This window comes from Antedon bifida, chromosome 5, assembly GCF_963402885.1.
Source record: "Antedon bifida chromosome 5, ecAntBifi1.1, whole genome shotgun sequence".
NCBI classification, from domain to species: Eukaryota; Metazoa; Echinodermata; class Crinoidea; order Comatulida; family Antedonidae; genus Antedon; species Antedon bifida.
In genome coordinates, this window is record NC_136230.1 from 2,914,636 (window position 1) to 2,931,791 (window position 17,156).

At 31.7% G+C, this 17,156-nt stretch overlaps 3 protein-coding genes across 3 annotated transcripts in view; 2 read left to right on the plus strand and 1 right to left on the minus strand.

Annotated features, from left to right (window-relative positions):
• The window catches only part of LOC144842895 (large ribosomal subunit protein uL2), a 174,235-nt gene that overhangs the window by 137,617 nt on the left and 19,462 nt on the right, over positions 1 to 17,156 (plus strand). The gene's annotated exons all lie outside the window — the stretch shown is intronic.
• On the plus strand, positions 4,058 to 6,313 carry LOC144842907 (dnaJ homolog subfamily C member 15-like). The gene is made up of 6 exons (XM_078699507.1): positions 4,058 to 4,162; positions 4,494 to 4,545; positions 4,945 to 5,006; positions 5,126 to 5,202; positions 5,555 to 5,625; positions 5,813 to 6,313. The coding sequence occupies exons 1-6, from the start codon at positions 4,160 to 4,162 to the stop codon at positions 5,881 to 5,883; spliced, it is 336 nt and encodes a 111-aa protein (XP_078555633.1). The 5' UTR covers positions 4,058 to 4,159; the 3' UTR covers positions 5,884 to 6,313.
• Positions 6,472 to 16,651, minus strand: LOC144842870 (sodium/hydrogen exchanger 2-like). Its single transcript, XM_078699437.1, has 19 exons — positions 16,573 to 16,651; positions 16,068 to 16,346; positions 15,748 to 15,832; positions 14,760 to 14,825; positions 14,410 to 14,491; positions 13,577 to 13,604; positions 13,077 to 13,333; positions 12,730 to 12,841; positions 12,384 to 12,465; positions 11,974 to 12,069; positions 11,685 to 11,806; positions 11,343 to 11,416; positions 10,943 to 11,071; positions 10,692 to 10,781; positions 10,346 to 10,411; positions 9,834 to 9,940; positions 9,355 to 9,470; positions 8,717 to 8,814; positions 6,472 to 8,619 (listed from the first exon to the last, which is right to left on the minus strand). The coding sequence occupies exons 2-19, from the start codon at positions 16,321 to 16,323 to the stop codon at positions 8,281 to 8,283; spliced, it is 2,205 nt and encodes a 734-aa protein (XP_078555563.1). The 5' UTR covers positions 16,324 to 16,346; positions 16,573 to 16,651; the 3' UTR covers positions 6,472 to 8,280.

Genomic DNA, 17,156 nt, shown 5'->3' on the forward strand with positions numbered 1-17,156 from the left:
GCGGGACCCGCCATTTATTCTATTTTTTAACATGGCGACGGTATCAAAATGAAACACTAAAATACCAATTTCGGAAGGATATTATCTCAGCAACAACATATTAACATGTAGAAGAAATTTGAATACGTAAAATATAGATGCGCGCTCTTTTAAATGTGATGAACTATGACGCAAAAGATGAAAATACAATTTTTTTTGTTCAACTGGCCATATGATGACGTCACAACGTCGGATTGGAAAAATTTTGATATGAATTCGTATTTACAATACAATAGCTTCCAGAAAACGTTTTAATCATGATTACCGCTTTTTATTCTGACGAACTATAACAGATTGAAAGTTACTGTAAAGATGAAAATAAGTGACCCACGTTATTTACATTTTTAGACATGATGACGTCAAAAAAATTAAAATATTTTTAACCCATGCGAAAGGTAGTTGATTGACCTAAAAAATATCAAAATCTGGGTTAAAATGAAAAACGGATAAGCGAAGATGCGCTCTATTAAATGTGATGCTCTATGACAAAAGATACAAAAATCCTATATTTTATATTCGCATGGCCATACGATGACGTCACAATGTCCTGTTAGCAATATTGATGCATGATACGATATCTACAACTCATCATCTTCCGGAATACGTAATAAAAATAACTTTTACCGTTTAGTTTAGAAACTACGACTGTTTTAAAAAAGGTATAATTTTGACAAATGTTAAGGACTTTTTCATCAAAAACGTACGTAAATTATCCAATTCGACGTGCTGGTATGACGTTAATTTTAAGTCGAAATTGTTTAAAAGTTGGTAAAATTACTTGAAAAGGCTGGAAAAACATAAATCACGCGGAAAAAAATTGTTTTCAACGCTACGTGCGCACCGCGCGCATAAAAATATGCGCGCGCGTGGGAATTTTTGACATGCTCAAAATGACATAAAACGCGTAGAAAGTTGATTAGAAATTGATTTTTCGCATTTTGAAATTTTAAACGCGCGTGCGCGCGGAACTTCGTGTAAAACATGCCATTTTTTCCTCACAGTCAGTTAGCGCAAGATATAACTTAAACTTTTTCTAAGTTTCAAATTAAAATGTTATATGGTTTTCGATCTATGTTAAATACGCGAAATTCATAAAAACGCGCGTAAGTCACGTTGCGCAACTCTGACGTCATTCACAATAGCGGGTGCACAACTTCACGTGAACGCCCACATGTTGACAAAGTTATAAAATGTTATGTTTACACGTTTTTGAGTTACGCGTGACACAAAAATGACAGAAAGAAAGAAGAATACAGAAAAAAAAAAAGATGATGAAACAGGACAGTTACAAGGAGTTATCCGCTACTAAGCGGATAACTAATAAAAAGTTGATGATTTCGTACAATCACAAGAGGTTATCCTGCAACTTCGTTGCGGATAACCAATAAAGATTTTATACAATAACAATAGGTGATCATTTTATTCTAAATGATCACCTAAAAAGAAACAGTAAACCATTTTTTATTTAAATGTCCTTCATTAAACTCTGTTAGAAATGATGTATACTTGGATCCTAAGAACAACCTCATAGACAATAATTTAAGTATGTACTGGGATAATTTTAATTGTGGATCTAAGGAATTAAAACACCACTTTATGCTAGACAATTTATTCACTGAAAATGAAACATCAGGAGAAATCTTTGATTTTTATTGTAAAAAATATTTCATGAGCATGGGTTACTAGATCTACAATTTTATCAGCATTACTCCTCTCAACTAATTGATTAATAATTATAGTAAACAAGCTAAAGACATCTCTATGAGGATGTATCTGTAAGTTTTATTTATTTATTAGGCCTATTCTGCTGTATTTTTGTTCTGTTTTTATTTTTGTAGTTATATATATTGTACAATATTTGTTCACATTTTTTTTTTATGTTATGTATTAGTATTTAGAATTTTGTCTGTAAATTGGATGCACCATTAACTGATAAATGTGTGACACTGATATAAAGGTGATTCCTATGAATAAATAAATAAATAAAAACTATATAAGTAGGTATACTTACTTATTATATATAAAAACTAAACTAAACACTACAGTATAATCAAAATTAAAGCATATTAATTAAATACTAGGCCTATGTTTTCCTATCTGGATTTAGACACTTTAAATTTTAGTACAATCGGATTCGAAATTAGAAAATCTTAAATACTACAATACAATCGGAATTAAAACATGTTACTACAGTACAATCGGAATTAAAACATCCTAAATACTACAGTACAATCGATATTAAAATATCCTAAATACTACATTACAATCGGTTAAATTACCTACACTCTATAATGTTGTAAAATATGTAAAAGAATGTTGGCAAATGCATTCTAATCGGCCCAATCCTATCGGTAGATAAATCATATTTTTTATTTGCAAGGAATAAATCCCAACAACATGGATTTAAACCCAAGAACCTGGAATCAGTAGACAAGCACAATTGAAGATTCATTGACAGAAACGAAACGATTGTAGATACAGAAACAAAATGGTAACAGATTAATTATATGTATTTTTATTTTACGACGACTCGGCTATAGTTGGACTTAAAACAACGATTATTCTCTGTATCTGATATTATTCGATTTACCGATTATGGCTACAATTTTCTTGAACTCAACATAAATAAAACGAAAGAAATAAGGATAAGAACATAATTGATCTGACAGTATACATTAATTAAAGTAAAGGAAGTAGAGATTGTTAACAATATAAGTATCTGGCAGTAGTGTTTGACTAAAGCTTAAATGGGTGGACATGTTGATCGTAGTTAAGAAGTTAATAACAAGGCTGTACTGCTTGAGGAAACTCGGTTCTTTGGGGTAAAGCAGGATATTTGTACTATAGAATGTTTATGTTTTACTAATCAGTGATGTTCTATTTGGGCATATTGTATATTGGGCTAGGAATATCAGTAAGGGAGATAAAGACCGAATTGAGAAGGTGCTGAGTAAAGCGGGGAAAGTAATTGGTTTGTCTATGCAAATGCTTGACTAGTTCTGACAGCGAACGGCTTGCCGATGTATTCCATGCTATATTGGAAGACACCAATCATCCTCTTCATGGCGACATTATCAGCTCCGGTTTGCATTCGCTATTATAACGTTTTGATGCAAACGTTGTTCAATTAGAACATGTATTTCTACACAGAAACGTTTAAAAACGTGTTTAAAACGTTTTAGAAAAACCAAACCTAAAAACACGCAATGTCAAACGCTGTGTTTTCTGGGAACAAAATGGTACAGATTTATTGACAAAATTATAATGTTTATTTGTTTTATGTGATAGATCTTATTTTTTATTTGTAACTGGAATAAAAACTTTCTTTATATATTTTCTGTGTCTATAAATCCGTAAAAATTATTCAATATCCACCTTAGGGAATCCACCTAATATATTAGGGAAGGATACCTAAGAAATAAAGAGCCATAATATACTGTATTAACTTGAAAACTTGAATTTAATTCTACAGCATGCAGGGCGTAGTTGTTTTCCCTTTGTTGGTGAAACATAATGCACTAAACAAAAGAACAAAAGCAGCAGTATTTTAACACATTAACACACTCAATTAATAAATAGGACACCCCTATTTTCCCATCTTTTTATAATGGTATAGTCCATACAAGTCGAGGTGGCCGAAAACGGCACCTGATCCTATTTTATGTAACTTGTTCTGCAAATTATCCACACAAAAATGCATATAAAATCTGAAAAATTGTCCTATCGATCGTGTATACTACTCGCGCTCGTGCCAAAAATTCTTTCATGCTGCAAAACTTTTTCAATATGGGACGCAGGAATCGCCTTCAAATAATGTGTGAATTCCTATTAAAATAATACGTAATACAATTACAATTTCACGATGGTAATAGTAAAAAGGTATAACAAATAAAATATATTTACTTTAAAGCTATTTTTATTTTAAAAATATTATTTCGTTTCTGGTGTCGTAGGATGAAGAATGAATTACATAATTCGCTTTCCATACAAAAGTTCCATAACGCACGTTTTTTCTAACCGCGGCGAACATCAAACAAAAACATGATGTAACAACATCGATCAGTGTGCACTCAAGCAAAGCAAAGGGCTAGCAAATGTTTAAAAACCTCACAGATCTGAAATGGTAAGCTAGTTTTATATTGAAATCCGATTATTTAAAAACCTAAGGGTAATAGGGAAGTATTATTAGACAATGATTAATCTAGTAGGGCGTAGGCCTAACTAGAATTAATAATATTGCTCTGAATATAGCTAGCCAGGGCTAGCCTATAGGCCTAGGCCTAGGCCTACCTAGAGGCTAGGCTAAAAAAAATAGGAAGGAAGGGTAGTTTCAGCGGTTTCTCCCGTCTCAGCTGAGGCAGTCGGGTCGTGTGAAAAACTAGACGGCTAGCCTAGCCTAGGTCTTTCTACAATAGGCCGGCATTGACTGATGATATTGTTTTTCCCTCCCTCAGTCATCAACATTAATTTTAGCAGGACTGGGCATAGCAGCAGCTGCATATGCTGGTGAGTATTCATGGTTTTTATTTTTACTATTTTTAGTAGAATTATTGTAAATATTTAAAAAATAATTGATATTATTGTTAATGACTAAATCAATCAATAAAAATAAAATCTATTATTATTATTCAATCACAATCAATTGATCTCTCTATTATCTATTCTGTTATAAATAAATATCGATCGATTATACACAATCAATCGATTATAAACAATCAATCACAATATTATCAATCATCATTCTAGCCTAGCAATATTGATCAATTCAATCCTAGTATAACTATGTTACCAATAATATATAAAGTATAGTAAAGGAAATATGGATAAATCAAATGTCTTCCACTCCATTGACAGTGAATATGATCTAAATAAGATTTTCAATTATTAGTTTTTTACTTTTTTTAGGTCGCATGGCACTACAGACAGGAAAGATAGTAGCCTCAAATGCCAGTAAAATACCAAAACCGGTAAGTTCATTTATTTGGTATTTTAAACAATTTCTTTTTCTCCATAAGGTAATTCTGTTCACTGAATTACATATTAAAAATATAAAAAAATTATATCTGATATTTATGTTTTTTTTTAGAGTTTTTCCAGTTATTACAAAGGAGGATTTGAACCTAAGATGACAAAGCGAGAAGCAAGCCTAATTTTAGGAGTTAGGTAGGCATTACCGTTACCTTGATTGTTAGGTTCAACAGCATCAATTTCTTCTACGTAATATAAGGTTTAAGGTCTTTCATCAAGCCTAATTTTAGGAGGTTAGGTAGGCATTACTGTTCCCATAGCATTCAATGGCTTGATGGTTAGGGTCACCCAGCATACATTTCGTCCACTTAATGTAAGGTTTAAGGCCTTATACCAAGCCTAATTTTTACCTAGCCACCCACCAACTTTTTCTTGACTTCAACTTTTGGCACCCAGCTATCTACACTATGTACACCTGTTTAAATGGAACATCTTTATCTGATCACTAATAATAATAATAATCCTTTTTTTAACTTTTTAATGACAGTCCTTCCGCAAACAAACCCAAAGTGAGAGATGCACATCGTAGGATAATGGTATTAAATCATCCTGATAGAGGTAAGTCACCTATGACCTGACCTTAACATGACCTATACTGGGCCATAGAAAATTTACAAACTACTATCTTATTACTATCTCTCGTAAGATTAATCTAAAACTATGAGAAAAGATAACATTCCCAGTTACAAACTAAATGAATTGTATAGTAAAAGAAAATACTAATTACAAATTGTTTTTTTTTTAGGTGGTTCACCATATATTGCTGCAAAAATAAATGAAGCAAAAGAATATTTAGATTCTCCTAACAAATCATGATAAAGAATTGATAGACCGACTAATTTATAAAGTACTGTATAAAGTGCCTTTCACACCTGTTCTGGCACAGTTCAGGTCCCGATGCTGGCAAATCAAATTGAACATTAATGTTTCGTTTTCACAATGCTCCACACAGATATGCACATAGCTGTGTGAAAACGAAGCATTGGCGTTCAATTTGATTTGTTGGCAGAACAGGTGTGAAAGACCCTTAAACCTTTCTTGAAGGGAGGGCCTTAAGATATTCATTAAGCTGGGTGACCATACAAGTACAGAACTACAATGTAAACATTTTAGGTCTGAGAAAGCACGAAAATATGGTAAAAATAAAATATATTGAGTAAGAATTCATAATAATTTTGTATACGACCACCATAGAACTGTTGTGATAATATACTGTAAATAAATGGTATGATTATTGTTAAATCTATGTATATTGTTGATTTTTTTTTACATTTTTTATATTTTCAACAAGTATATTCTATATTATGGTTATTAACTTCCAAGAATAGATATATGTGGAGTGGTACAAACAGGTAATTAAATTTGGTAGATTTGACAACATACAAATATTCTACAAATCATTGCTTAGAAAATGCTACTTTATTAATTCAATTTTAACATATAAAAATTAGAAAACTATGTCTAAATATAAGTTACAATTACATTGCATCCATAAATTTAATGAAAAATAAAAGACAGACATAGAAGAAATTCTAAATCGATTATTTTTTGTTTAGTTTTGTATTACTTTCTGTAGCTGGAACTAGATTCTGTTAAAAAAAATAATTACCCATCACCTTATAATGCATAATGTATTGCTAATATTTTTACCCTAAAATTTACTTCTGTATATACCCTTCTTTTATATCTCTCTATTCTACAGTGTATATACTTTTACTGTTATATATTTTAGTTGGTCTGTTAAAAATCTTCACACACATACCAATTTGTTTTTGTTTAAATAGTGCAGCCGTGCTTTTATTTGGTCATATAATTTTAAAATATCTTGATTCGACTAAAAAATATATTCTTTAAGCCGATGACCACAACGGTCAGGTGTGTTCCCCGTATTTTGGTAAGACATAGACTGTAACACATGTCCCATAACATCTGTTTTCTAGAAAAGTTCAGTTTTTGATCTTTCGATAAAAACAGAAATACCAGTTCTTAAAAACATAGAAGGTTAAAGCAAGGCAATCTAACAACAGGATGCTGAGCTCTGGGAGATCAAAGGGTTTAACTGTGGCTGTGACACGTCGGTTCCACGCCCCTTATAACAGACGCTGCGCGCACGGAGATGTACATAAGATAAGATCAAAGGACTTATGAGTTCCTATCTTGGCATGGTGAGCTCGGTGTCCTGTTGTTAGATTCAAGTGATTGCATACAACAGCGTGCTCATAGAAACAATGTGATTTATAATATGTTTGATGAATCAAAAGTTACAAAATTACACAAAATAAATTAAATATATTAGTTTACACTAATATATTCAAGGTAATTTATAAGTTTGAAATAATACTTTTTCATAATTGCTATGGAAAGAAGTTTAAAACCTAATACATTATTACTTCTTAATTTTATGAAATTATTACAAATTTAATTATATAAATTTACAAAATTTGAAAATAAAATTGGTTATATATTAATATTCACATAATATACCTGAAGTCTGAAAAGAACAAATGTTCATTATATACACATTGCAAACATACAAATTTAATTGAAAATAAATATAAATGTTAAATATTATTTTACGCCATACTATAAAATTTTAAGTAATTCAATATATCTCACAACATTATGCATGTAATTTAAAGAAGCATTTTTTTGATAAAATTTTATATTTTTCTTAGCTCAGTTAGTATAGTTATGACACGCCGTGCATGCCAAAATGTTTCCTTTCAAAGAATTTTAAGCCAAATCCCCAATCACTGAACAGGTCACTAGTCTTTTGTCCACATCGTTTCATCCTGAAGCTGTTACACTAGGACTTTTACAAGATCTAGTCAGGACTGTTTAATCACTTTCGTAAAAAAATAAATGTAAAAAATAATGTTTTCTTATATAAAATGACAAAAATAAATGGCCAAATTCAACCAATTTGACTATTGTTTACTTTAAATTACAGTTTTTTCAAGTAAAAACATTTTTTTTCTATTCAATTTTGTTCACAGTGGATTACTATAATATGTGACATTAAAATGGCATATTTAAAAAAAAAAAAAAGACAATACATCTTAAACTCATGATAATTTTTTGACCAATTCTACATATCCAGCGGCAGACAAATAATGTTCATCTACTACTATGTCTTTTCTTGAGTTGCTTACGCTCTTGCCCCTATTTGCAGAAAAAAGAACTCCCCTGTAAAAACCCTAGCAATGGGCTTGCCTACAATGATGATTCAAACACATCAGGGCCGTGTGAAAATGCAACTTCATCTTCATTATCTATCATAAGAGCCGTGGTTTCACTAGTGCCGTTTATCTCTGGCCGGTAAACTTCAGGACCATTCAACTTAGCACTGTCTGTTTCTTCTGTGACTTTCGGATGAAATTGTATTACGATTCCTTCTTCCTCGTTGTCTGAAGGCTCTTCGACTGCGGACTGTCTGTTCATTGAACCGTGACGTTTTCTCATCGCCAGATGGTAACATTTCTTTTCTCGCATTTGGAATGACAAATCACGTTTGTCGTCGTCCTTCAGATTCTTGTCATAAGGCATATGCATCTACAAAAAATAATGTTTTGATTCAAATGTTTAAACAAGAATTAGTTTTTTTTATTGAATTAATGTAGAGGTAATTATTGTTGTACATAAAAATTACCGAAACTGATGGATTATTCCGCCAAAGTCTCCGCAGGTCAGCTGTCGAGAAGTTTCCTTTGAGTGGTCGATATGCCTCATAATGTTTCGGTTCACGATCTGAAATATAATTTTTAAATAAATCTAGAATAAAAATTATATAACATAAAATTTGCTTGGGTTGTAAATGTATCCTACAGTACCTACTAATTGCCTAAAGTAACCAGAATTTCTGGTATACTAAGATTCAAGAAATTGTATTTGAAATGTAAATTCATTTTGCTTGGCATAATAAAATGAAGACAAAAACTATAGAAAACTACAGAAATTGCAAAAAAAACTATATAGGCCAATGTTAAAATACGGTTAATAGGCCAATGTTAAATACTGTAAAAAATACTGTTAAAACACAGATTGCAAAAACGCCATTGGCCAATGTAAAATACTGTTAAAACAATTAAAAATGCCAACATTCTAATTACTAAAATAAAAATTACAGTCAACTCTCCCAATACCGGACTGTCCCAAATTCATTTTTAACATTCAAAACACATTCTGAACAACAGACTTTCTAGAAAACCAGACATATTTGGCCAGCCCAAAAATTTCCGGTATTGGGAGAGTTGACTGTATTACTACACTACTTCTGCATTTTTTTACCTAGTTGCCCGACATCAACAGATATCGCTCGATCCAAAGTGCATACTCTTGGAATCAGTTTTGGATCTTCTACACATGGCGCCTTTGCGATGTCAAAAATATGCTCTCTGTGGTCTCTATGTAAACAAAATGTAATTTGTTGTTAAAATATGTATCTAAATCTCTGTTTACACTACCAAACTTTATGTCACTTTGTTTGTAAAACTTTTGATAGTGTAGACAGAGCTTAAAATTGTCAGGTGAATGTACTGTATCTACTATCAGTATTTTTTTTTCATACTTTACTTTGTTTCTTTGGCTTCGCCATAAATTTATATTATTAGATCTATATGCCTTTTGTCGCTCATCAATCAATTTATGTATGTGACAGTTCATCCACGGCTTTTCATTATTTTGTCGTTGAATTACTTTTTGCGGAAAATGTTCTTCGTATTGTTGTTTTAGTATATTTTCTCAAAGACTGCTGCTTGCATACTTACTTAAGGACCACTTGCTCAAAAATTGCCTTCATGTGGATATCTCTTGTCTCTGGATCTCTTTGAAGCCATTTCTTCAAGTATTTATCATCATAATATTCCCATTTCAACTATAAAGCAATCAAATTCATTTAATCCTCTGGTTAATAAACATTTTAAACCTTCTTTGGTGGAGAAATGCAACCAATTTCTATTACCTCCGTGAAGGACGTTTTGTTTTTTCTGGGATATTTATTATTGTTCGTTTGTTAGCAAGATAACAGCAAACCTAAAAGACGGATCTTTATAAAATTAATAAAAAAATTAAACACAGAAAAATATATGGTCATGGAAGACTCCATTAAATTCGGACAATCCAGACTGGGATCCCAATTCAGGACCACTTTTTTATATTTTACTAATTTTAGTTAGTACATCAAAACTACAAGACGGGTCTTTACCAAATTCAAACTGATAAATAGTAAAGTGTCTTAACTACCCTGCCATTTTCTATTATACTGCTTTGGTTTACTTACTCTTAAATAATTACCTCCTTTTTGTCCAGCAATCTCTTCTATACCAGCCATCATGTAATCAATCACCTGAAACAAAACAAAAGTATGTAAAATTAAACGTGAATTTTCCCCAAAACTTCAAAAATAATGATGAACAAAGTAAACTTTGAATAGACCATTTTTTTATTTTTAATAAAGTTATTCAATTTCACAGAAAAAGAATATATATTCAGACAGAGTAATAAGCATTATCTAATATTAAATAATACATAATCTATTCAACAATTAGTTGTTTTTAGGAGTACAATATATTTTATATCGAAAATCAAATAAAAAATAAATTAAACCAGTTATGAAAGATACTTACAGTCGTATTAACCTCTTCATTCATTGTAGGTTTTTTCGTTTCTTCTTTTCGTATTTTAAATGCGTTCACTAGAGGTTTAACTGTGATTCCCTGAAAAATAAAAATGTTTATAAATGTACGTATCAAATGTAATAACAGCGATGGTATTTTCACCACAAATTTCTAATCTAATCAAGTACAATAAGGCCTAACAAAATTCATAAGTCGACTCTCTTATAATATAATAAAGATTATAATTTTGGATAACTTACTTGAACAAAGACGGTGAAAAAGACAACAACTAATGTACATGTAGTAAATAAACGATCTAAATCTTCATTTCCGGTTCTGAGTTGAATGACAAGAGCATAAGCAACAGCTCCACGTAACCCACCATAGGCCTACAATAAAAGCAGAGAAAAATTAACCCACCATAGACTTACAATATTGCAGAGTACAATTAACCAGGGAAGTGATTTCACTCACCCCCTGAATTACCCCACCATAGCTAGGCCTACAATAAAAGCCGGAGGAAAATTAACCCGCTAGAGGCCTACAGAGAAGGCAGAGGAAAATCATACACTCTCTGCTCTAATGGTTTCAACCCAAAGTTAGAAAGATATTCTCAAAGTAAAATAGTTAAGTAAATAAAAAAGGCAAAATTAGACATACCATAATGAACTGTTCTAGAGCACCAATTTTGTAAACACGATTACAGTTGGCAAGCCTTGTCAAAAGTGAAACACCTAGAAATTTACCAATATTTTGTGTTAGGTTTCAAAATTTTAATGCCATATTTATTCGAAAAAACGCTCCGCTTTGAATAAACGCTTTCCCCAAATAAACACACTCCATAGAACATCATTTTTAATAAATGCCCCCCTCAAATAAAATTGTTCCATTTTTCGACAATGAAATATGAGAAAAACTTTTTTCTGTGCATTGTCCTAGTACAGTATGTTGCTTAAGAATTTTGAAGTTATGGCCTTGTGTTCTATGTTCCTTATTACTCACTAAAAAACCTGTATATGAAGCAGAAGACGAGAGTCAAGAACATGAAGCCATGATCCCACAGCATGTCATGGATCCACAACGTCTGGCCTAAGCTAAAGAAGATTATCGATTCACTCGTCATTCTGCGGAGAAAACATCAATACTTTATACAAAAAATAGGAATCTGAATAAAATTTTTTTTGCCCAAGCACCATTGCTTTAGAACCATCATCCACTCCGTCAGTAACATAACCGTTTTTTTATTATTATGGTCCAAAGATTTTATTACAGATAGTCAACTTGTACTTACGCCAACATCTTTATGAAATATGTCACGGTTATATTTGATTTCCGAGAAATATTGGCAAAAGCATATTCACACTGAGTGAGACCACACCCAATAATTCTATAAAAAAATTATTATTCTTATTATATTATATTATTTTTAAATATACAAAAAGCTTTATGCGATCTTTGGTGCAAAATTATAAAAATCATGATCACATTTTCAAACTAGGTTAAAAATTAATAATAATAAATAAAATAAGAAATTTTAGATAGGAAAAAAACATTAATTTTTATAAATTAGAAATAAATTCATTTCAAATATCATCCATCATTGATATACAATAATGATCAGTTAGCTTTTTCCGGGAGGAGAAATTTGGTACTGTATGTACCGGATAAATTAAATGATTAAAACACAATGTATTAACAAACCCTATTATGCCTGACCAATGAAATAACTCTGCTAAAATATACGACATGTAAGCCATTGCAATGATAGCCAACGGTTCTACAACTGAAAATAAAACAAAAATGTCAAATTGAGTTCTAGTTTCGGCTGTATAAAGATTCTATTTATTTAATAATCTACAGTCTTGTCTACACTATCAAACTTTAAAAATGTGATGTGCCCATATGTGGATATGATGATGTCATATCACTACCATATTTGCGCATATCACTACCATATTTGGACACATCACACTTTTTTTGTCAAACTAGTTTGATAGTGTAGACAGAGTGTAACTATGATTAACTATAATTCGAAACAGTATCATACCTCGTACATGTTTAGTGAACTTTGTCATGAACGCTGACAACATACCAACAATAATACCAATCACCAGCCCACCAATACTAATGGTAAAAAATGAAAACACTCCAAGAACAACCTAAACGAAAAAGAAATTCAAAGATGCATTGTTTTATACACAAGAAAACTAAATGAGCTCATTGACTAATGTTACAGTAATTGTTGTTATCCTTTTCAAGCTGTCTTTGCCCAAAAGTATAGTCTTATGCTTCGGTATAATCCTATGCTTCAGTATAATCCTAAATGCTTCAATATAATCCTATCTATATTTTCATTAAATTTGCTAAATATCTGTATAATTTAAAGAAACAGACCTGTGATGCAGGAATGGCGTCCATTGCCATGAATGCAACCATCATGTTGTATAAAACCACGGTAACCGCATCGTTAAGTAAAGATTCTCCAAAAACAAGAAAATACAATCTGGTATTCACATGAATTTCCTGAAAGATTGCCAGAACTGCTACAGGATCCACGGCCGATACGAGGGCGCTAAATGCCAGACATTGCCAGATCGTTGGTTCAAACGAACCGCATGCACCCGCTGCACACACGCCATAAAGGCTGCCACCTGGAAGATGGGATAGTTCATGGTTGGTTCTTAAGCTCTGTCGACACTATCAAACTTGTTTGACAAAAAAAGTGTGTGCCAAAATATGGTAGTGATATGCTATGATCATCGTGTACAAATATGAGCACACCACATTTTTTTTGTCACATAAAGTTTGATAGTGTAGACAGAACATTAGACTATAGTCAGACTGTTGAGTTTATAGTAGATTAGATAAGACAATAAATGACATTTCTGACTTACCTATTAATCCAAAATTGAGTAATGATCCCTAAAACAGAAACAAAATAAACATTTACACTTCTATAAATAGATAAATAAATTTAAAATTAAAACATTTTATTTGCATACTACAGACTTTTTTCTGATGGTGATAAAAATCAATCATCAGGTGCCAAGTTTCAAGTGAAGAATGACTATGCAGCACTATATTATAAAAGAGAGTGTACATTTGTAAATTAATTTTGTTCGTTCAAAATTACAGAAATTGTAACTGAGAATTTAACTAATATGAAAACCACTCTAGTAACATACAATAGGCCTACTGTCTGATTTGTAACATATGATGATGTTAAAGATATATTGTACCCCTGAAATATAATCTGTTTATTGAATAATATTTATCCACTTTGAACAATATTAATTAAATAAAAAAAAATGTATTTACCAGAAAAATTGTAATTCAAAAAAAAAAAATAGCCAAATTGGTTGACAGCGAATGGGGTTTTTGATTGAATTTGACCATTTATTTTGTCATTTTATATGAGAAAACATGATTTTTGTTTAGAATTTTTTTTTACGGAAGGGATTAACTTTATTAAAACTACAAAATAACCTATTTAAAGTCTGATTTAATTAATCTTCATTTTTCATGTTTTTGGGGGACATCTTACATCTTTAAGATAATAATTTTAAGATAGTTGGTAGTGTAACTTAAGGTTGATTTTAAGACAAAAAAAAGTAAACAAAAGATTGGAAATGTATTGCGAATAAAGAACAGATTGAAGGAGAATTTTAGGCACAAGACATGAATAGGAATGACTAGTGTCAAATAGATAGATAGATAGATGACTTACAATAACTGCATATAATAATATAGTGAATAGATTATTGGTAAACACTCTGTCATACAATGAATATGCTGACTCTAGGATGATTCTAGGGAGAAAATAAACGAGAAAAAGTATGAATGAAAGATGGTATAAGCTTTATTGTACTATTTATGAGCACAAGGTCAAGGGTTCAATGAACTGCACAAAGGGTTGCAGTCTTTAAATTAAGCTGGATAAATAACATTTCTTTTAATAATAAAATTTAATGACAAAAAAGATCGGCGTTTCGGAACCACCATTGAACACCATTCTCAAGAAAAAAAAGGAGTAAAATTAACAAAATACAAAAGAAATAGAAAATATGATTTACTTACGGTGGAAGAAGGTAAAGGAAAAACGTTGTTTCGTCAAATGATAAATACTTTGATTCTTTCGAGAAACTGAAAACAAATTAAAGGACAATGAACTGAAGAATTATACAAAAATTCACAATATATTACACTAGGTTCTCCCTTGTAATATATAAATTGTATATAGATAGTTGTAATTTGTATATATTAGGGGTACGTTTATTTTTACAGTTTATTTACTGTAATTATGGAGTGTGTGCAGAATTTGTTTGGGCTTTAGCCTATCTCACTCCTAGTTTATTATTCCTGGGTGAGAAAATACATATTGTACTAATATCATTCTTATCCACAAACTATACATTTTAGGATTGAATTCCTATCATTAAGCTACATTTACACTTCTGTTACATAAAGGAAAATGGAGTTAAATGGCACGACCTATCCATGAAAGTGTGAATGTAACCTTAGAGTTCTTGGTTCACATATCTTTCTTTAATTCAAAGAAAGTACACTGAAGCTGTGTAAAGAGTATGTTTATACGTGCATCGTTTTGCTGAGGTTATCACATATATTATTGACTAGAGTAAAGCATCGCTGGCCTCTGGCCAATAGTACTACAGTAGTTAATTAAGTTGGACGGCCTCAGTGCAAAAAGTACAAGGATACCGTATGCCTCGGCTCTTCCTTGGGAAATTAAATAAATTGCGAGAAGACAAGTCAATTCTCAAGCTGCAATTAAAAAATGTTCTTTCTTTCTGTTGCTGTGTTGTTTGGTATGTTGTAATGCAGGGCCATTACCCACCAGTGCAATTGGTTACGTTTTAACATAGCAACTTTGTGATAGGACAACCATATATAATTCTAGTATCATGACATCTCAATGATTTATTTAAAAGATTTCCCTACAAAACTATCATTAAAATGGGTGTAAAGAATATTATTAATAGCAAAGCTGAAAATAGTGTTTGGTTTTGCATATTTGCCGACTAAAATTAAAATCAATGAATCTTACGTGATTGCACCAAAAATTGTACCAACAACAATTAGCAAGGCTGATTCTGGAACATGTGAAGATAGAACTTCAAACTTGTGAAAAACTAAAAAACAAAATGTATCAAAGTCATAAAAAAGTAATAATCTAAACATTCATATAATATTGTACCAACAACATAGTGTATTGATTCATCTACTATAATATCTCCAATGGAGCAGATCCAGGATGAGGGAACACGTCCCCTCATAGCAAACTCATCAGAAATCCTGATTTAGGTTTTTTCCTCCTCGAATGTTACCCTACTCCAACCAGAGAACAGGAGTTGTACTTGGTCTTACCAATTTTGGCAACTCCAGCCATCAACACAGCTAGAGTGATTGTTAACGGAAGCTCCACATGGTCAATGTTCCATTGAGCGAGGTGGACACCATGTTCGGCATGCTCATTATCCGTGTGCTCATCTGTTGTGCCATTATTTACAAGTTCTCCTTCTCCTATATCTTCATATTTAGTGTCTGTTTCTGTGCTCGCTAATGTTAAATTAATTAAGGTCAGTGCCAAAAAAACTGAAAATAAATATTTCGTCTCCGTCATGGTTTATTTTATAACTCCAAAGGCTGAAAAATAAATATATTTAAGCATTTTAAAACAAAAATTAAAACAATACAATATTACAAAAATACATAAAATGGTAACAAGCGGAAAGGGTTCTATAAACCTCTAGTTTAATCTAGCCCATTTGGGCCACTTTATTCCAATTTTAATTACTTATTTTTACAGATGTTTTTTATTATCTTATATTAATAATTCAACCTAGGCCTAGCATAATAGGAGTTAACTCACCAGGGACTCGACCGGATAGAGAATGCACCGCTTCCGCCTCGCCTCGTTCAACAATGCGTGTGGTATGATTCGTACGGAGCCTAACATAACAGTTTATTTAAATGATATGTATATAAAACAAACAGAATCCAGGTCAAGTAGAAGCACGTCACGGTAGAAAGTTCGATTGAACTGTATTACACGCATTAAAAAGTAATATTATTAATATATACCGTGATGATATATTAAAAAGTGCAAACTCATCCAAGATATTATGGGTGGTTGAGTTGTTGGATGTGGCTTTTGTTTACATTTTCCTTCATTATATTATTGCACGCTTCGTTGCACTTCCGCACTCTGGCTCGCTTAATCCGGTCTCTTTAAACACACACTTCTGACCAATGAATGATCAGCTGTGATAATCTACCACTACCATCTTTACGGAAAGGAATAAAGATGGTGGAAGAGTGATAAAGACGGGGAAGAGACAAGTCAAAAGAGTGCTCAGGCCTACCCATTTCTTGGACACAAAGACAGAAAAAGAATCAATGTCTTCAGTTAGTATGCGCGCCGTATTAACAAGAAAGAAGAAACCTCCCCCCCCC